This window comes from Canis lupus, chromosome 16, assembly GCF_048164855.1.
Source record: "Canis lupus baileyi chromosome 16, mCanLup2.hap1, whole genome shotgun sequence".
Lineage (NCBI taxonomy): Eukaryota > Metazoa > Chordata > Mammalia > Carnivora > Canidae > Canis > Canis lupus.
The window spans coordinates 9,628,274-9,649,431 of record NC_132853.1 but is presented as its reverse complement, the minus strand read 5'-3'; the positions used below and the strand labels follow the sequence as shown (position 1 = coordinate 9,649,431).

The following is a 21,158-nucleotide window of genomic DNA, read 5'->3' as shown; positions in this document are numbered from 1 at the left end:
GGCACCTGAGGATAACTGCCAGAAGTGGCCCAGCTAATACGTGGCAGAGCTGGGATTGCACCTCAGAGCTTTAGGACTCGAGAGGCCATCCTGACCATTTGTTTATAGCTCCAGTAAACAGACAGCTAACAAAAGGTAGAGAATACAAGTTCAGCACAATATAAAGAGTTTTCCAGCAACCAGCTGTTCAGAAATGTAGACAGGGAGAGAGGCACGTGCGCCCACTGATTGTAAGTGTTCATTCCCGTGGAAACTAGCTGGCCACCTGTCAGGGCTGGGGCAGGAAGGAGGTCGAACCTGGTGAACCCTAAACTCCCTCTGGGTACATCTGGGATTTCACTTCATTGTAAGATTATTGTATACATTATATGTGTTTTTTCCCTTCAGTGACCATGAAAGACACCAGCTTGGCAGCACTGGAAACCGAAGTACCAATTGTCCCCAGAACAGGTAAGGTATAAATTCAGTCCAGTGGTTGGGAAAGACAGAAGGGAATCATTCACCTATATGGTTGCATAGGTGTGTGCTTGTTTCTTTGCACTCAGGATTTAACAGTTCTGGTTTTAGCTACTTGCTAGGAACTGGTCCTTCTGTGGCGTGAAGTAATTTGTCAAATTACCCATGATTTATTACTTATTCAGTGCCAGACACTGTGTTTGGTGCTTTCTTTTTAGGCATTACTCATTTTCTTTTTCACAGGCACACTTTTGGTGGAGCCCCATTTTACAGATGAGGACTGGGGCTCGGAGATACTATCTGAATTTCCTAGGGTTGTATAGCTGCTACTTGGGGGACCTGCGACTTGGATCATTTCTGTCCAGCAGCAGGGTTTGGTTTTCACACTAAATGATATTGAAGCCTTTGTGTTGGGGTGAGTCATTTGACTAGTGTGGAGGTTCTCAGCCTTGGCTGTGGAAATCCACTTGGATCTATAAAAACAAACCAAATGTGTTCTCTCTGCCCCACCCTTTAACCTGTTCTGGAGTAAGGCCTGGGCTTCAGGATTTTATAAAATCTCCAGTTGATTCTAATGTACATCCTAGGCTGAGAACCCCTGAGCCTAGGGAATTAGCGTTTACATCTTAACGTGGCCTTATTTATTAATTGTCTTAATTAGCATTTTGGGATGAATTATATGCTGTGACAGTTTCTAGGAATTGGAGGATGCTCAAGGTCCCAGGATATATCCTTCATCAATACTGAGGTGCTGGCACTTTTGTGGATATGAATTTGGTCTTAGTGACATGACTTACCACTGAGCTGTGATTTTGAGTTTGCTGGCAGGAATGCCCAACGCAACAGCATTGTGTGTCTGTGGGAAGGTGTGGGGAAGATAGGGAAAGTGTTTGGTTTCTCTCAATATATGTGTCGAGCATCACATGGTAATGTTCGTATCATTTACGCCCAAACTGAATAACACATATTGTAAATCTCAAACTTTATTCCACATTTTTCAGTATTGCAATTATATGAACATCTTAGTAGCTAGACTTATAAGGTTTGGAGTTTTAATATGGAAAAATCACTTTGTTAGGACTAGCAGCCAGATTGTTCCTGTGGTCACTGTTACAAGCTGAAGATGAGCTAAATAGACGCTCATCCTCGGCTGCCATAGGCAGTCCTGTCACTAACCTTAATGGATAAAGTAGAATGCAATTTAGGGAAGTTTCTCGTAGATGGTTTTCTAGAAGGAAGCTGTATCTGGGATTGATAGCTTAGGCAAGTCTCACAGATCCTTTGTCTTTAGCTACTAAAAATTATTGGCAACCTATAGCTATATCTTTTTGACAAACTTTTTGTTTACATTTTTAACCTTCATAGACCCAAAACTACAAGACACCGTCTTCCCTAAAGCATTTTTTGTAAGGTCTGTTTTTAAATTTGATTAGTGACTATAAAATATATGAGGGGGTTTCAGTTTTTCACTAACATCGTTTTCTTTATAGTCTTTATATTCTTCATCTTTGCTCGAAGATAATTTATCCTGGATGTTGATTGTGATTTTGGATTTTTTTATGTCATAAAATCGAGGTGACAGATTGACGTTTTAGTTTTCATTCATCCGCATGAGATGTGAAGTATTCCCAAATATGAATTTTTCTTGAAAGACTAAGACTTTAAGTTAAATGCAGTTTTAAAGGTTGTTTTGTTTGTAATGCTGTAAGACAATTCTAAAATATTTAGAATTAAAATATAGTTTAATTCCTTTCTATTTAGCCATCTTTTATTAAAATTTTTATAAACATTTGGCTTAGAGTAATTACTCTTACTTGTAGAGTTATTTATCTAATCTACCTTCTTTTAATATTCATATTAGTTAACATATTTAGCCATTTGTAAGTTCTTGATTGTTTTTGAACATAAAAGTCACATTCATTAGCTAAAGTTTTTATATTTCTAATCAGTATAAACTTGTACTTAAACTTATAAACACAAAACTTGGATGTTAGAGCTAGAGCGTTTTATTCAAAAGTGAGTATTCAGATTTTTAACAGTAATTCTAAGCACATACCTTGTCCACATTACAGATATCGTGTAGATTATTGTAATAGTAATGACATATAGTTATTGATTATACGTGCTCAGGGGTTCTGCAAATGCTGCTGAAGTAGGCATTTGACAGTTCAAGTTTTACGCTTTCTAAAGACCAAGACCAAAGCCAGATGTTGGCCAAATAGACTAAAAGCCAAACTTGGGTGACTCATTATTTTCCATGCACGTTGAGATCATACTAAGTATTCTGTTCTGTTTGATTGAATCTGATGACCAGTTGTAAAGTTTAAACTTGGTGTATTCAAGAGTGGTGACTAACAAACAATCCCCTATTGCTTCCAATTGAGTGGTCAGGGGAGACCTCTTAGAGATGGTGACATTTTGAACAGAGACTTCAGTGACAGTTGGCTGTGCAAAGATCTGGGAGAGAGAGGCATTCCCAGGGATAGTGGGAGCAGCAAGGGCAGAAGGCTTGAGCAGGAACCAGTTTTCCTGGCTTTTGGGAGACTGGGAGCAGAGCAGAGAAACGACAAGGCAGAGTGGTATGAAAGGAAGCAGACAGAGGCCGGGGGTTCACAAGTGGCTGAAGCACGTGGAGCGTTTTGGCCACTCCTGGGGTTCTGCTTTTACTCCCTCCATTCTAAACAGGAGAGGGATGGATTCTGATTTCCCTATTTCAGAGTCTTTATGGTGGTTTGGTGGCAATTACATCGTAGGGGAGCAGGATGGGAGGTGATGGGGCTCGAAGTGGCCCACAACAAAGGGGGTAGCAAAATTGGTGGGCTTGCTGATAGATCAGGGGGGAGTGTGAGAGCTGTGGAGGAGTTGAGGATGTCACCATGGATTCATGTTGGCTACAGACTGATGGTTGTGTGTTTTCCTGAGATCCAGAAGACTGGCAGATTGACAGGTTCTGGGGTAGGAGTAGCTGTTGAAAGTCATGTCTTCCCATGTGAACAGTGTGGTCTATAGCACTGTACTGTGGCACACGGCCACTGAAGATAATGTTCACCTAAGTGGAATGCTGCTTTGGCACGTGGGATACAGAGATGTACTAACCTAGGTATTGACTTGCGGCTTCTCCTGACTCCTGTGTTCTATACTTGGTTATTTCCAGAACGGAAGAGAGACTTTCACAGCTGTAAGTTGGTGCTGCCTGCCTGTAGTGCTAATCTTCACGTGACTTTCCCCAGCCCATCTTCCCCAGGCTGGGAAGTGTGTCTGACATGTGTATGCCTCACCTGCCCCCACCACATGCATGGCCCTCTCCTCATTCTGTGCGCCCACTGGGCCCTCCGCACTTCCTTCTCCCACACCAGTTTTCCATTGCACGTGCTATAAGTCTGTCTTCCCTCTCAGCACCTTGCATTAGCCCCTTGAGAAATGTTTGAATGAGTTTTAAAAAGAAGAGATAATCTAATCATGGCATTGATTCTAAAAGCTCATTATTAAACTCTTGGGAGGGCTTTTTGTTTGTTTTTTAAAAATTTTATTTATTTATTCATGAGAGACACACAGAAAGAGAGGCAGAGACACAGGCAGAGGGAGAAGCAGGCCCCATGCAGGGAGCCCGACGCGGGACTCCATCCCGAGTCTCCAGGATCACGCCCTGGGCTGAAGGTGGCGCTAAACCGCTGAGCCACCCAGGCTGCCTGGAGGACTTTTTTGAATGTCAGAATCCTTGAGCTTGTGGGACACTTATGAGGAACCTTACATAAAACCCAAGATTTATATTTTTGGGGGGATTAAAAACTATGGTTGAAAGGTAGAAATTTAAAACATAATTTTATTTTTATTTTATTTTATTTTTTTAAAGATTTTATTTTATTTATTCATGAGAGACACAGAGAGAGGGAGAGAGAGAGAGACACAGGCAGAGGGAGAAACAGGCTCCATGCAGGGAGCCCGACATGGGACTTGATCCTGGGTCTCCAGCATCAGGCCCTGGGCTGAAGGCAGCGCCAAACCGCTGAGCCACCCGGGCTGGCCTAAAACAGAATTTTAAACCAGAAAAGCTGGTTGCCAAAACTGTACTAATGTGTCTTATTTTCTTGTTTATTTATTTTAGAGATTTTATTTATTTATTTGAGAGAGAGAGAGAACGTGCCAGAGAAAGAGAGAGAGAGCACAAGCGAGGTAAGGGACAGACGGAGAAGCAGACTCCCCACTGAGCAGGGAGCCTAATGAGGCACTTGATCTTGGGGCTCTGGGATTGTGACCTGAGATAAAGGCAGACGCTTAACCGAATGAGCCACCCAGATGCCCCATTAATGTGTTTTAGAATAAAACTTAATTTTTAAAATATTTATTTTGCTTTCTATAAAGGATCTGGAAGGAGCAGTCTCCAGAAACCAGACTTTGACACCTAAGATGACGTTTGTGAACTGAAAAGCAAGCAAGGTAGTCCAAGCTGGTCAGTCCTGACTGTGGCCAAATTGCATGGATGGACACCATCTTTGTTTGGAATTGAGCTCCTATCATGTATTCTGGGCTGGACTTGGGGGACCAGCTCTGATATTCCTGCCTTCTGAAGACACAAAATACAAGCTCAGAAGTCTCACTAGACTGAGAGTAGATGGGTAGCAATTTTATTGGAACACAACCAAACTTAGGGCAAAATGCTTCTAAACCTGAGAATAATTTGTGATTACCTGAAGTAGAAAGGAATGGGAAGACTAGCCAGAAAATCTGCTATTAAAAAGTCATCTTGAAAGTGGTGGCCTCTGCCTGTGTCTCTGCCTCTGTGTGTGTGTGTGTGTTTCTCTCATGAATAAATAAATAAAATCTTTTTAAAAAAAGAAAGAAAGAAAAAGTGGTGGCCTCAAGATTGCTACTAGTTTTCTTTTTGATAATTAATGAGCACTGCTCAGGGAGTATTCGTGCCTAGTGTATGCATACATTCTCTCATTTAATTCTCTCCACAGACAATAAATCCTGACAGGTTGATATTTTCTTCACTTTTAAATTTAATCCAACTCACAAGGTGAAATTTGTTTCTATTTTCAGCTCTGAACTCTTAGAAGAAAATCTTATCAGTTGTAAGCTCTTTGAAATGGACTCCCTTTGTGATTTACCTAAAAGATTTATATTCATAGTTGTGAGCCAGCAACTTCCTATATCACATCACGATAAGCTATCAAAAATGCATTTAAATTTATTTATTTATTTATTTTTTGGCTTATGAACTTCTGATTTACTGAGAGCCAAATCAGTGGCCACTGCCGGGTTGTAATTAAACAAGAGCATAGATGATAATAGTTAATACTCACCAGTTTCTGGGGCCCATTGATGCTTTAAATTTTGCATTCTCGCAGGAGGAGCTTAACTCTTTAGTGGACTCTTTCTATAGCATAATGTTTCCTCCCTAGTGCTTGTTAAAATGCAGGTTCCTAAGTCCCAAAGCCAGCTGTGGAATGGGCCAGGAGATTGAGGTTCTGAGAGGCATCCTGGGTGGTCTGGGTCCATGTTGAAGCCAGAGGGCTGCTACTCCAGCCACTCAAAGCAGCACAGAGGAAGCCACATGATACAGCCATGGGCCTGGGAGTTGAGCCCTCACAGGTCTGCTTTACTGTGTGACCTTGGTGAAGTTACTTACCTTTTTGAGTCTCCATGTTCTTATTTATAAAAGAGGATATCTGCTTACCTCACAGAATTGCTGTGAAGATGGAAACCATGAGTTCGCTTGATGTCATATTGAGGGGTTCAGGGCTTTACAGTCGAGCAGATCTTGGTTCAAATTTTAGTTCTCTGGTTCTGCCTCTTGGTAGCTTTGCAACTCCAGGCAAATGGCTTCATTTTTGTTTCTCTCCCTGTAAAATGGGGACAGATGAACCAACCTCATGATACTGGTCTAAGGACTGTATTCACTGATGTTTGTAAAAGATGTGCAGTTCCTATCTCTTAAATGATCATTGGTTTTACTTGTTTTTGAAAATATACCTTTAGAGACGTAAGTGGAGACAAAGAAATTATTGCAAATGCGGATAGTGACACCTGGAGAATGAGCTGCTTTTCTGTATATAAAGATAAGGCAGTGGATCTACCACCAGGAGGAATGGAGTCTTTGAAGAGAGGAGATTTACCCTTGTGCCCCCACTTCATGCCTCTTGCCTGTGACCAACGGCATTTGAGTGTGACATATTTCTGTGAGGAGGCATTTGTATGAAAATTCGAGACACGGTCCCTTGTTCAAATGAGATATTAAATGTACAGCCTCATGACCTAAAAAGCTAGACCAGCTTTTAGGCAGGGATGGGAGTTTCATGAGGAAAATAGGATGCTTTTAGTTCTTCATCTGAAAATAGTTCATCTACTTTTTGGATCGATGATTTGAAATGTAAACATAGCCTTAGCCAAAACCCAAGGCAGAGTCAGAAGTAGGAATAAAAATAAAAAACTTCGCTTGGGTCCTGGCATTAAGTTGCTGTGATGGTTCTGACTGGTTGCAGTGTTCCCTGTCTCTCTCCAGTGGTTGTATTCCATAGACCTCCTCTTCACAGATTTGTCAAACAGAATTATTCTCACACCCTACCTTCTTTCATCAGCAGAATTCTGGACAGGCTTTTCTGCATTGAGCACATGCGCTGGTTGTCTTGCAGGTAATTTTTTTCTGGGGAAAAATGGGGCCATTTTGTCACACTATCTTCCGTTTTCTCAGTCTGGTAGTGACACCAATGAAGAGCCTGCAGAGTTGTTAGCGTGCGTCCCGGACCCGGCGCAGCACATTTGTGTAAGAGAATGGCCCAGCAAGCAAATATCGGGGAGCTCCTCTCCATGCTGGACTCCCCTGTGCTGAGTGTGCGCGACGATGTGACAGCTGTCTTCAAAGAGAACCTCAGCTCTGGTAAGCAGGGTCGCGTCCATGTACGTCAGAACGACTGACCTGGGAATGACCATAGTCCACTGATACAGGTTTTCATCTTCTAAGGAGAGTCTCGAAAACCACTGAGAAAAGAGCATCTATTGCTGGGTTCATTCTCTGTGTGCTTTAAGCTTTTTTTTTTTTTTATTATGGAAATATTCAAATAGACACACAAACTTACGAAGTAAGAATCACATAATGAACTCCCGATCCAGCTTCAAAATTGCTGCCTTCTTGTTTCATCTCACCCCTGTTGCTCCCCCTGTCCAAGTATTTTCAAGGAGATGCTGTTTGGAAATCATATATGTGATTTCTGGTATAAAATGCATGGCCTCACTTTAATCAGAGAAACATGAATTTCACAGTACCTTTCTTTGCTTACTAGGTTGACAAAAATCAAACACTGATTACAGAAATGGGTACTGTTGGCAGGAGAATGGATTAGTGTTCAGCCTTTTTGGAGTATCCACCATCCATTAAAAAGCCTGTACCATGTGTCCCACTTAACAAGAGTCTGTATTTCTTTATGGTCTTGAATGAAACCTAGTGAAAAATGGGGAAACCCAAGTATCCTTCAGTAGGTGACTAGTTAAATGAATTGTGTAGAGTTGTGCAGTGGAGCAGCAGGTCAGAGGTGCTGCCACAGGAGGGCATCTACAACACACTGTCGAGTGTAAGACCACACACACACACAGACTGCAAGTACATGGGTGTGGGGGCCATGTGCCTGTGTGTGCACGTGTTTGCGGTTACCCAAGTAGAAAGAGGTTTGAAAGGACGTGTACCAAAGTCGGATGCTTATCTCTGAAGAGAGGGTTGAGAGAGGCCAGTAGCGAGGAGGACTTGTACTTTATGTACTTTGACATAATCTGAGTTGTTACCAGTGGACCTGGTTACAATTTTATAATCAAAGAAAGCAATAAAAAAGAAGGTAGCATTTCAGTGGTTCTCCGGATACTTAGGTAAATTCGAATAATATCCTGTTTTTTTTTTCTTTTCAGTTTTATACCTTTATTTGACTATCAGCGATTAGTTCTCAACCACATTAACAGTCTGTAGATTTTTGAAAGTTTTTAAACCTAAATGGATTGAAAGGTGGAAATAGAATTTTTTATGTAACCTTGGGGAGCACATAGAGATACGCTTGCTGGATTTCGTGACAGATAGCCATTTGAGGCAAATTGAGAATGTTAGAGGAAATAATGATTTTCCTTTCCTTTGTGCAGACCGTGGTCCGATGCTTGTAAACACCTTGGTGGATTATTACCTGGAAACCAATTCTCAGCCGGTATTACACATCCTGACTACCTTGCAAGAGCCTCACGACAAGGTAACTGCTGGGCTTTGTCCTCTGTTCCCTGCTGGTGCCGCTGCCTCTTCGCACACCCACTATGCAGTCTGTCACGACCTTGCTCCTTTGACTTCTCTGTGCCACAGATGATCTTATTCCCAGATTGCCACTGAGTAGAAAAATAATTTGTGGAATCTGTGTGTCCTGAAGAGTTTACAAAATAAAATGTATTCCAGAGGTTTTTTTAAGCTTTTGCTATTCCAAGAAATCCTATAAATTCTGGTGTTATCGTTGTACAGTGCCAGTTTGACCTGTAAGGTGCCCATCTTTAAATCCATGCTTTGAATAGGATTTTATTTTTTATTTTTTTAAGATATTTATTTATTTGAGAGAGAGACAGAGATAGTGATAGAGAGAAAGAACATGAACAGGGAAGAGAGGGAGAAGCAGGCTCCCTGCTGAGTAGGTAACCTGATGCCAGGCTTGATCCCAGGATCCTGGGATCATGACCTGAGTCGAAGGCTGACACTTAACTGGCTGAGCCAGCCAGGCGCCCCTGAATAGGATTTTAGACTTAATCAATGTGGAAAAATCTGTAGGTCCAGACAGCTAATGCAGCTAATGTACGAGTCCTGTTGCCCCGTAGCAGGCACTTGGAGAGCTCCTTAGTGTTTTATTTTTGTTGATGATAAAAAGCTCACAAAGCATTGTAGTTGCATACTTTGGTTAAGTGTTGACTTTCTTTTTTTTCAAAGATTTTACTTATTTATTCATGAGAGACACACAGAGAGAGGCAGAGACATAGGCAGAGGGAGAAGCAGGCTCCCTGTGGGGAGTCCGATGCAAGACTCGATCCAGGACTCGGTCCCAGGACCCCAGGATCATGACCTGAGCCACTGGAGTGCCCCAAGTGTTGAGCTTCTAGATGCTACTGGCTTCACTAGGATTTAAAGACCTATGCCTTTTCCAGTATATCTTGTTTTGTTGTTTTTCTGGGCTGAATTTTAACTTCTAGACTGCCCGATTTATGTTTGGAGCCAAACCATGTAGACCGGGCTATGGGAGCAATAAGTAGCTGTTTCCAGCAGGATCCTCTCACAGCTTCGGTAACCTGCCACAGGCTCAGGACCAGTGGTTATTGTAAGAAGTGGCTTATTTGTAAGCCATTAATAAGAGGGTCCATGAAGGAATTTCCACCCCCCTTACACATGGGTATCATGGGATCCTTTTTCAGGACCTGACAACTGGCTGCCCTCTCTCGGGCCAAATACAGTGGTGTTTTGTGTGCCAACGTGGTTTTTAAGATCTTTGGTTTGATCTCTTTATCTGGATGGCCTGTGCTTCATGTCAATGGGGACTCAAGGGACTGGTGTCATTATTGTACCTCTGTGTCACCTTCGTATATTCACATGAGGATTTGCCTTGTTTCCCCTGATTTCCTCTGCCCTTCCCCCCAGCCTTACTGAGACATGTTTCCCTGTTCTTTTAATTGTTTAGCACCTCTTGGACAAAATGAATGACTGTATGGGCAGAGCGGCCTCTCGGCTGCCCGCGCTGTCGTTATTGGGGCACGTCATCAGGCTGCAGCCGCCTTGGAAGCACAAACTCTCTCAAGCACCTCTTTTGCCTTCTTTACTCAAATGTCTCAAGGTACAGTGTTTACAAGGGTTTGAATGAAATGCCTTTATGAAGATAATTTCTGAAATTCTGTGTAACTCTAAAGCAAGCAAGCTAGAATTGAACCTTGAGAATTTAGAAACTTTCAGTGTTTGGCTCTCCTTGGATTTAACATAGACCAGAGTTGGTACTTAGTAAATTCTCAGTGGGTCCTGGTGACTGTCCAGGATCTTAGTCTAAGCAGATTTGGCAATACTTGGGTCAGACTAGTTCGACGTGACGTTATTCCCACATTCTTGGATTCCATCTTTGTCCGGTCTTCCATCCGTTAAAACATCTGGCTTCTCTTTCAGGGAAGCCCAGGTTTTCTCTTAATGAGGAGAAAAATGGTTCATGGCTTTTTTTTAGCCATTTAGGAGCATGTTCTGGTTGCAGTCATCATTAAGGTTTTGTTGACATAAGGCCTACTGAATTGCATTCTGTCTTTTACAGTAGATTTAGTGCATTTTTCTACACGGTGAGTCAAAACCTAAATAGAACTTTATGGTTTTACTTTTGACAGTAGCTTGCTGAAACACTCCAGGCTATCTGCTTAATCTGTTTTAAGTCCTGGGCTTGTTTCCTATCTACAAAATAAGAAAATATGGTTAATAATAACTGCTCGTACCTCACAGAGACCTAAAAAGATCTGTTACGTGTTTGTTCCAGGATGGTAGTACCTCTGGATCATCTGATACAGCACCATGCAAATTGGTTTTTGTCTCTTGATTTTTGTCTCTGTCAACAAGGGTAACTGGTTCATTTTATCACTAGAGGTGGGTCCCAAAGAGTCACGTTAGTATTCTAAAAACATGCATTTAATGTTGAGAAAAAACGAACAATTGAAACGATTTAATTTTTCTTAAGTGAATGGATCGGTGAGAATATAACTCAGTTTTGAGGCATACAATTCAGTTCAGACTGTAAAACACTTACCTTTTCCAAAAAAGTAAACTCCGATAATTATTCATAGATAGCTGTCCAAGTTGTTGGTTAGAATATTACTGTAAACAAAATTAGGGTTAGTCCTTTTTACTGGAACTGGTTATGTATTTTTGAGTCTCCTACTGGTATTTTACTTTCTTCTAACTAGGTAGCTATTGGCTATGACAAAAGACCTCGTGCTTAACGTAAAAGCTAAATCTATTTAAGGCTTTATTTCCAGACTCAGAGATTTCCCTTTTTTTTTTTTCTTCTTTAAGATTTCCCTTTTTAATAGTAACAATAAATGTCTTAGCCTGTGTGGTAGTTTTTGATTACTACTTTGTTTGTTAAATCTAAATACAGTTACTTGGCAAACATTCATGATTTAATTATGGATCAGGTGAGCCGCTGTAGCTATCCTGAGTTGATTCATTATCCATTGGGTATGAAGTATTTTCAATTAGCTTGAAGTTATATGACTTGATATTAAACTATAGACATGGTCAGAGGTCACTGTATCTCCTTTTATTTGCTAATCTATATGTGCTGCTGTGAAGGTGAGCTGCTCAGGAGACTTGTGAGCGCCTTGCTAATTTCTTCTTAAATTATACTTCTGTTGTAATCCTTTAAAAAAAATACTAAATTGCTTGACCATATGTAATGTTTTTTAAATTGATAATAAGTAAATATTTGAGGATTTGGTCAAATGAACAGAAACAGTCATGTTCCTTTGTTCTGTTAAAGCCGTCTCCTCATGTTTCTGTTCAGGTGCCACAGGTAGAGCATCCCCAGCTAGAGAACTTGGGCATCTGTCCCCAGGTCAAGTTGAAGCTTCTCTCCCAGATAGGTTTGTCTGGGGGCAGCAGAAGTGGTTTTGGCAGACTCATTATGGTCAAGTTTGATCAGCGTGGTTCCCCCTCAAACCGGAGGGATAAGGACATGAGTCTGTGAGGGGACCTCTAATTGTGATCCCCTCAGGATGTAGAGTAGCCTTTCGGGGGGCTTTTAGTGCTGATCCTTATGTTGTGCCTGATGGGTGTTTCTTCTGCTCAACCTTTCCTTCCGCAGATGGACACCGACGTCATTGTCCTCACAACAGGTGTCTTAGTGTTGATAACCATGCTACCAATGATTCCACAATCGGGGAAGCAGCACCTTCATGATTTCTTTGATATTTTTGGCCGTCTTTCGTCGTGGTGCCTGAAGAAACCAGGTAAAGATGTCCTTACGTACCTCTCATTCCCTACCGGTGAAGGCTTCGTCAGTGATGAGCTGTAAGGGAAGGACATGTAGAATTCTGTAGCTGGAATGGGTGGTTGTTCCCAGCCAGTTGAGGAGTACCTTGGGTGTACCCACTGTAGGCACATAGAAGAAGCAGGACTGTGGGAAACCTTCCTCATTCTGTTGGCCTAAAAGGATTAGTTGTCAGAGAAACTGGTAGGGTGTAAAACTCCTTAATTGTCACTAAACCTCAATATGTCAAAACACCTTCAGTCCATGTCATAGCAGTGCGGGGCTGAACTTGCGGAGCCTTTGTCTTGCTCTGTTGGTCTGTTGTGACAGAATAGACTTCTGGTTTTGAGAACTTATCTTTTGTACGTGGAGAAGGGAAAATGCAGTGGGTCCTAATTAGTGTCCTTGTTTTAAACAGGGTGGGCTATTTTCCCCCATACTGGCAGGGGGTCCAGCTCTATCCAAATGATTCCTAAGCTATAAGTATGTGGTATTTGGAATCTTTTGGTAAGCCCAGCATCAGATACTCATGTTGAAAAGACCAAGTGTGTAAGCTGTGTGACACCAGATACTGTAGCTTCCTGTATGGGATTAAATAACGAGTCCAAGACCCATGTGATGCTGGTTACTTAGTAGGCTCTTATGGGAGGAAAGGAGCAATCTGTCCATCATGGAAGAGCTGTATGGATACTGTGGTCTGGGTGAGGCTCGATGAACAAAGTGTTCAGATTCTCTCATTCTCAGCTCCTTAAGCCAGTTCCTGGATAATAGTTTTTTCACTCTTTAGTTACAAATCTGCATAGCTAATACAAGCTGATTTCAAAAGGATCTCTCAAATTTGTTCTGCAAATATCTGAATGCATGTTCTGCACCAAGCATCGTGCAAGGCACTGAGGGTGCAGAAGTGAGTATGACAGTGCTCTTCAAGAAACTCAAGAAACTCATGCTGAACAGGACAGTAGATTTTAGGGGGGCATCTGGCTGGCTCAGTTGACAGAGCATGCCACTCTTGATCTCAAAGTCATGAGTTCGAGCCCCATGTGTCACATAGAGTTTACTTAAAATTAATTTAAAAAATTTTAGGGAGCATAATTATCATGACAAAGGTCAGTATTGTGAGAGTGTTGGGTGAAGACTGGAGAGGAGGACTGGATCAGTAGGAGTCTTTATGGGTCATTCCAAGTAGATCAGTTTATCCAAAGGCCGTAGGGAGACATTGATGGATTTTAAATAGTGTTTGGTGGGTTCAGGTTTGCATTTTAGAAAAACACTCTTGCTATCTTTGGAGAGAGGTAGGAGCAATAGACCGCAGGTCACACCGGCAGCCACATGCTCATGTCTGCTTTACACACGTCATCTTGTGTTTGGCTAAGTCTCCTGTCCGTGATTTCCTGTTTTAGGCCATGTGACAGAAATCTATCTTGTCCATCTCCATGCCAGTGTTTATGCTCTCTTTCATCGCCTCTACGGAATGTACCCTTGCAACTTTGTCTCCTTTCTACGCTCTCACTACAGTATGAAGGAGAACTTGGACACTTTTGAAGAAGTGGTCAGGGTAAGTGAAGACTGCTCATCTAATACTTGCCATACTGTGTGCACAGGCTACACTTGGGTCTTGTGTTCAGTGGGAGACAGATTTTGAAAAGCAGCTCAGCTTCCCCCACCCCCAGTCCTAGGCAGCCACTGATCTGCTTTCTGCCTTTGCAGATGTGCCTCTCCTGATGAGCATTTCACAGACATGGGGTCTTCTGTGACTGGGTTCTTTCATTTGGTGGAATTTTTCAGGGTTCATCCATGCTGTAGCAAGTGTCAAGAGTCCATTCCCTTTTATTGTCAAGTAATCCATTGTGTGGAGACACCACAGAACTTAAGCCTTTTATAATTTGTCAACCCAAACTTTTCTAGCCAATGATGGAGCATGTGCGAATTCACCCGGAATTAGTGACTGGATCCAAGGACCACGAACTGGACCCTCGAAGGTATAGAAATGAAGCTGGTGACTCAGAATTTTACAGCATCTCTTGACAGATTAATAGTGTGATCTAGGCGATGTCCCTATTGAGGTAGTATTTGGGAAGACAGGTTCTTCAACTTACAGAATTGCTCTGTTTTGAAGGGCTTGTACAGCTAAAACTTCTTATGATTCTGAAATATACTCCTCTCTGATGGAGAATTAATAACTTCTCTGGTGGAGCAGAGGCAGCTGCAGTGCAGAAACCCGCCCTACAGAACCCCAGAAAGGCTTCCAGCTTCGTGGTAGCAGTGATTTTGTGAGGGAGACTGAGCAGTGTGTGGTTGAGAACAAGCAGATTGTGGGAAGTGTGGATGCCTATTGGTGAGCCTCCACCTGCATATAGCCAAGTGACTGCCATTCTCCAGGGAGCCCTGAGAAGTTTCCAGGTTTATTCTCTGGAGGAAGTATACCTGTGAGGCTTCCTATTGGAGGATGCCTGGCACAGGGTGGGTGGAGCTGAGAAGGGAGTGGAGTTCTCTTCATGGAGCTGTGAGCTCACCTCCCTCCCCCACCTCTTCTCTGACTGGCAGCTAGGCTGATGCTCCCTCTTGCAGAGGATTGAACCCTTTTTGGGGAAACCAGTCTACAGATAACTGACATTTGGGGATCTTCCAGTAAAAAGCTAGTTCACTGCCTGATCTTACCTCACGGGCCCTCCCCCTGTCACATGGAGCCTCAGGCAGATTAAAACAACTTCATCTGAAAGATATCATGTGTAGAGAGATATACCGTGTGCCTGTAATGGTGAATAGCATCACACAAATACCTGTGCACGCAGCCACCACCCAGCTTCTCAGCAGGAACATTACTGGGTATCTATCTCCCTGTTCGCTGTCCCACTTCAGAGAAACTACCGTTCTTGCTTTTATATTAATCGTTCTTTCTTTTCTTTAAAGTTTTACCCCATGTATTGTTGTGCTTTGGAAAGCTAATTAGGAAGCCAAACCAGGCTAAGGAAAGGGCAGTCCTGTCAATGTTAGACAAAGGTTCTTAGGAGGCAAGGGGAAGAGCCCAGCATCTGTGTCTTAGTCTGGCTTCTTTTCACTGAGAGTTTATAGGATCCCCTTGTCGGGGGAGGGGAATTGGCGGCAAGGTCATTCATGACTGAGACCTGAGAAACATAATGATCACCCTTGTCAGAACATCTGGCAGGGCCTGTAGCAAGGCTGGCTTCTGGATGTGCTGCCAAAACATGGCAGAGGATGAAGACTGCTTGGTTTGCTGCTGCTTGGCTCACTGTGGCCCACCTCCAGGGGCAGTTTAGAGCAGAGTCCATCTGTGGGGCTGATCCAGGCGGAGAGGGGAGCACAAGGCCTTCATCAGTCTTTACTTGGGACAGACTAAGCACAGACAGCATGGGTCATCTGCACGCTGTGTCCCTCCATTAGGAAGATAGTGTGGTGGCAGCAGGGACAAGGGCAAAGGCCTGCGTGTTGGATCCAAACAGGCTGTCTCTCATGCCTCATGCACAGTTGTCCTCTGCCTCTCTCTCATGCAGGACCTCCTATCCCCCATGTCTCCCTTTTTCTGGATTTGCTCTTGTTTTCGTGGAGTGTACCCTCTAGTAGCTCTTAGAGAATGGAAGCAGTTCTGTGACTGGGAACAGACTTCCGGCCCTCCTCATTCTGAAGGCATTATTCCATTGCCACCTTGCTGCTATCTCGCTGCCATGTCACTTGAGATCCAGAGCTGTTCTTTTTTCTCACGTCTGTATCTGCCATGATTTTCTCCATGGGAGCCCAGAGAGCCTTCTCTTTGTTCTCCTTATATTCTGACGTTGCCTGGTCAGAATCTGTTCTCATTGTTTAATCTTGAAACTCTTATGTTTAAGCTCTAGGAAATTTTCTCTAATTGTCTTGTGCTTGATTTCCTTCCCTCCATTGTGTCTTGTCTGTCTTTCTGGAATTGCTGGGATATAAATTGCGGCCTCCTAGAGTGTTCTCTGCTTTTCTTTGCTCTCCAGTTTTTTTCTCTCTGCTATTTTGTTCTTTCTGAAGGTTTCCTCATCTTCAATTTTGAATCCTGTTGTAAGTTTCCTTCCTAGCACCATGTTCTTAGCATCTAAGTGCTTTTTATAGGTCTCTGAATGTTCCTTTTCCTGGTAGCCTGTTTTGGGTTTTATGGATGCAACCTCTCACAGCTTTGAGAATACTGAGAGTTGTTTGTTCCCTGTGTAATCCATGGACTTTTGTTCTTTTGAAGTCTTCGAGGTTTTTCTCCAAAGATCTGATAATCTGCTTGTATCTGGGTAGGAAGACCAAAAAACTCTGTTCACAGGGATGGGACTTGTCACCTCTAAGCTTCCCGTGTGTGTGTGTGTGTGTGTGTGTGTGTGTGTGTATCTATCTATCTGAACCTCTGTTGGAGATGTCAGTATCGTGTTCCTCCTGAGCTGGTCAAATTTTTGTAGAGATCAGAAGATCTCTAGCCTGGGGAGGGTCTGGCTGCTACTGTAGGGAAGAGACTGATGGTGGGAGAGGTTAGTGGTCTTGGCATTCAGAATGTATATGCTCACTTAATTCCTTTCTCTGAATGGTACTCATGCCTTCAACTATTTTTGGAGTAGCTCAGTCCCAAAATCTATTTTACTCTCTCCAGAGAATAGCCCAGGTTTCTGCTGCCTGGGAGCGTGGAGTCAGGGAGGGGACTGTAACTGTCCCTCAAACAGTTTTCACCGTCTTCTTAATGCTAGCTGTCTTCATCTACCTGTTGCTCATCTCCAGTTCTAGAAGTACTTGAGGTGTAAAATTTCTTTAGCTTTTGAAGGATTCTGCAGTATAAGTCAGGTTGACTTTTAGCTTTGAAACAACAGGAGCTTAGGATTCTGCTTTCTTGGACTTGCTACATTGGTTACCTCTGGGCTATCTGCCTTCTAGTTTCAGGAACCTGTAGTGCTGTTCTGTCTTCCCCCATTCTTCTCGTTCTCAGAGATTTATATTTTAAAACAAATAAACAAATCCATGCTGTAGGGTTGGTGGGTCTGGAGGTTGTACAATTGGATGTGTAAGTTCGGTCTATCATGTCTCCCAGCTTAGAGAGCCTCTCTCCCTGTGGGTAGGCAGGGGTCATCTGGCTTTTGAAGAAAGCTCTAACAAAAGACAGGGGACCAACATAGAAGAAAAAGGAGCTAGACAGAAACAGTGATAATGCAGAGAGCAGAGGAGAGCATCTGTAGTAGCCCCCAAGACGGGGCATTTGAACACATGTAGAGGTCAGAGTACCATGGAGGGGAACATTCAGAGGCCAAAGAAAAAAACCCTTGAAGATGAAAACTGAGAGCTAACGTCAAAACTTCAACAAAAGAACTGGAAGGTAAAGTTGAGAGCATCTCAGCAATTGAAGGATAGAGATGAGTATTCTGAGCAGAGAGATAAATGTAAAGTAATCAGTCCAGGAGGTCCAACGTCCAAGAAAAGAGAGCTTTAGAAAGAGAAGAGAAAACTTGTGTGGGGGAAGAAATTGTAAAAGATATAAGAGAAGAAAATTTCCAACACAACTGTGAAAAATACAAAAAAAATACAATGGGAGGATTAAAGGACACGCATTTCCAGATTGAAGGGGCTTACCTGGCGCCCAGCCTCTGTCACTAAGAGAGAAATCTCCTAAGTCTCAAAACACCAGGGATAAACCTTTCAGAGAGAGAAAAACCAAAATGCTTATTAATAAGGATTAAGAAAAATAATAATAATAAGGATTAAGTTGGAATGGTATTAGCTTTTGAAACTAATTGAGACGAAAAGGTTTTAAACATAGAATTCTAGACCTAGCCAAACTGCTGGTCAAGTGTGACATGTTTAGATATGCAAGGAGTTAAATTTACCTCCCATCGACCCCTTCTCAGCTAACTACTTGAGCATGTGTTCCATCAAAATGAGAGTAGAATTCTGTGAGACAGAGTCCAGGAAACAAAGGGATCCGACTTAGGATCATGGTCATGATGAGTCGGGCTAACACTGTGCTGCAGCAGCCCTCGGGACAAACCAGTCTCGACAAAAGTGGGGAAGAGAAGGCTCCAGAGGAAGCTGGTTAGAGGGGGATGGGGATACTTCTTATAGCTTATGTACATATCATTATGTAAAAATTGTATCAGGCATTGTTTCAGAGTTGTTACAGTAAGTTTAGGAAGAATTATAGTAGATACACAGAAGACTGAGGAAAAGGAACAGAAAAATCCAAATTCCAGGACAAACTAAATCTAACAGAAAAGGAAATCTCACAGTACACTGTTGAGCTCACTCACACATAGTATTTGCATAGCGAATAATAGTCACTGAAAACTGATTTTGGAGAAAACAAAACTATGATACACATGTGTTGAGAGCATTGGGGAGGAGGAAAAAGGATACAGAAGTGGCCTACATCCTCACTGACCATAGTCGAAGTCAGTAGATGTAGTGTATAATCTGTACATCGGGAAATTCGGAGCACAGAGCGTATTCTTTAGGAATATGTGAGCAGGGTACCTGTTCAGTCACAGCCAAAGCAGTTGCCAAAGTGGTTCTGGGGAGTGGCATTGGAGGGACCTTTTAATTGACTTTTTAAATGTATTTATTTCATTGATGAATGTTAGATACCATGGAGCACTTCTGTCTTATGTTCCTCTGAGAAAGCAAAAAAAAGTACCGTAGAAATTAACACGCGACTGATTAGATTCTACTTCCCAGTTTCAGAGAGATTAAAATATGAAAAGTCTTTTTAAGAATCAAGGAAATTGGGCAGCCTGGGTGGCTCAGCGGTTTAGGGCCGCCTTCAGTCCAGGGCATGATCCTGGAGACCCGGGATCGAGTCCCACGTCAGGCTCCCTGCGTGGAGCCTGCTTCTCCCTCTGCCTGTGTCTCTGCCTCTCTCTCTCCTCTCTGTGTATTCTCATGAATGAATAAATAAAATCTTAAAAAAAAAAAAAAGAATCAAGGAAATAGTATAAATGCCCATATTACCAATTAAATCAGACATTTAAATGTGTTCTTACTGTATTATGATTCTCACCTTCTCTAAAAGCTGTATTCCTATGTGTACATGAACTCCTGACCCTTCCTCTCACTTCATCCCTTGCTGGTCATGCTGAGAATCCTTGGGGAGGCTACCACCCGTAACACATAGGTGCCTGCCTCAGGCATCGAGCACCTGTGAAGACCAGAGGTGTGACACTGATGTCGAAAGGCTTTCCCCTTAGGGATGTGGCTTATACCCTGGACATTCTCATTCTGTATTTGATATCACACTTTCAGCATCTCAGATTGAATATTGAGCATTCTAGAACAGCTGTGTAAGAGCAGATGCTTTGTTGGGGTAAACTATGGCATGCCCTTAGTGCTGGGCTGTTTTTCTGTGAAATTTGGAGCATGAAGATTCCTATTTACTTAGAAACCTGTATAGCAAAATTATGTCATCTAGAAGTTTATGCTTCAGCAAGTTATTATTAGGGCTTTGTAGAATGTAGCAAATACTGAGGAGATAAGGAAAAGAACAAAAAAAAAAAAAAAAAAAGAAAGAAAGGAAAAAAAGAAAGGAAAAGAACATCCCCCATAACCTCAGTTCTTTTAATTTGAACACTTAAGCGTCGTCATCTCTCTCTTTTTGGGGCTTATCTCTGAGTAGTTTTAAATCCTTTATTCATTTAAGCTCATACCCTGACCATCTAACATCACTGAATCTTTGGAAGCATGAGTTTTAAAATCAGCTTTAGGAAAGTATTGTTTACATACGATAAGATTCATTAGTGGGGCAGCCCCGGTGGCACAGCGGTTTGGCGCCGCCTGCAGCCCGGGATGTGATCCTGGAGACCTGGGATCAAGTCCCACATCAGGTTCCTTGCATAGAGCCTGCTTCTCCCTCTGCCTGTGTCTCTGCCTCTCTCTCTCTCTCTCTCTCTCTGTTTCTCATGAATAAATAAATCTTTTTTTTTTTTTGAAAAAAGATTCATTATTTTGTTAAGTTTTGACAAAAGTCACAATCACGATAAAGAATGTGTCATCGCCCCCAAGATTCCTCCTTGCCCTTTGTTGTCAGTCTCCTTCCCAGTACTTGGCAACCAGTGACCTGCTGAAGGGATGCTTTTTCTTGATGGTGTAAGAGTTTTTCTTCCATAGAATACATCCCTTTGTTGTGATTTTGGGTTATTTCTCGTCTTTTTTCTGTGACAGGCTGTGCTGAGCATTGTACATCTTGACATAAGTCGGTTCCCACAGGCTAAATCTTAGAAGTGGAACTGTCCTCGTGGGTGCTCTCTAGGTTTGAGTCTTTCTGTGCAGCATTTCCAGCCTAGAGATGGATTAGAATGCCCCAGGATTTGATAGGAGATCTTCAGTTGGCCTCAGCTACACAGCAGTTTCTGGCCCTCCCTGTTCTTTGATTACCCTCATTCTGAAAGCGATTCCCAGGTTCCCCTGGTGACTGCTTGGCATAGTTCATGCTCTCTTTTGAGGATATGCCCAGCCTTTTGTTGATGACATTTTTGTTTCAGATTAGTTTCTGATAACCTGATATGACCATTTTCAATAGGGAAGGTAGAAGTTTATAAAATGAACGGCCGATTCTTAATATACCAGCACTGTTTAGTATTTGGGCAGGCGGGGGGGTCTGTCTCGTCCTCTGAAGGTGCCAGTTCTGCACCTGGCCTTGCTTTAGTGTTCTCAGTGGCTTGGTTGCTTGATTAAATGGATTACAATTTGCCTTTCTTAACTGCC

The 21,158-nt window shown here is 42.5% G+C and overlaps 1 protein-coding gene across 12 annotated transcripts in view; it reads left to right on the top strand.

Moving 5' to 3' along the window:
- Positions 1 to 21,158, top strand: part of TSC1 (TSC complex subunit 1) — a 50,569-nt gene that overhangs the window by 9,824 nt on the left and 19,587 nt on the right. For 9 of the 12 annotated variants that reach the window (XM_072778470.1, XM_072778465.1, XM_072778476.1 and 6 more), the window contains 7 exons: positions 388 to 450; positions 7,151 to 7,336; positions 8,581 to 8,684; positions 10,143 to 10,295; positions 12,294 to 12,438; positions 13,859 to 14,013; positions 14,364 to 14,437. In XM_072778470.1, the coding sequence (XP_072634571.1) occupies positions 7,231 to 7,336; positions 8,581 to 8,684; positions 10,143 to 10,295; positions 12,294 to 12,438; positions 13,859 to 14,013; positions 14,364 to 14,437 (737 nt within the window). In that variant the 5' untranslated portion in view covers positions 388 to 450; positions 7,151 to 7,230. Of the gene's footprint in view, positions 1 to 387; positions 451 to 3,610; positions 3,635 to 7,150; positions 7,337 to 8,580; positions 8,685 to 10,142; positions 10,296 to 12,293; positions 12,439 to 13,858; positions 14,014 to 14,363; positions 14,438 to 21,158 lie in introns of all 12 variants that reach the window. The other 3 variants (XM_072778475.1, XM_072778473.1, XM_072778474.1) reach the window with 1 other exon arrangement.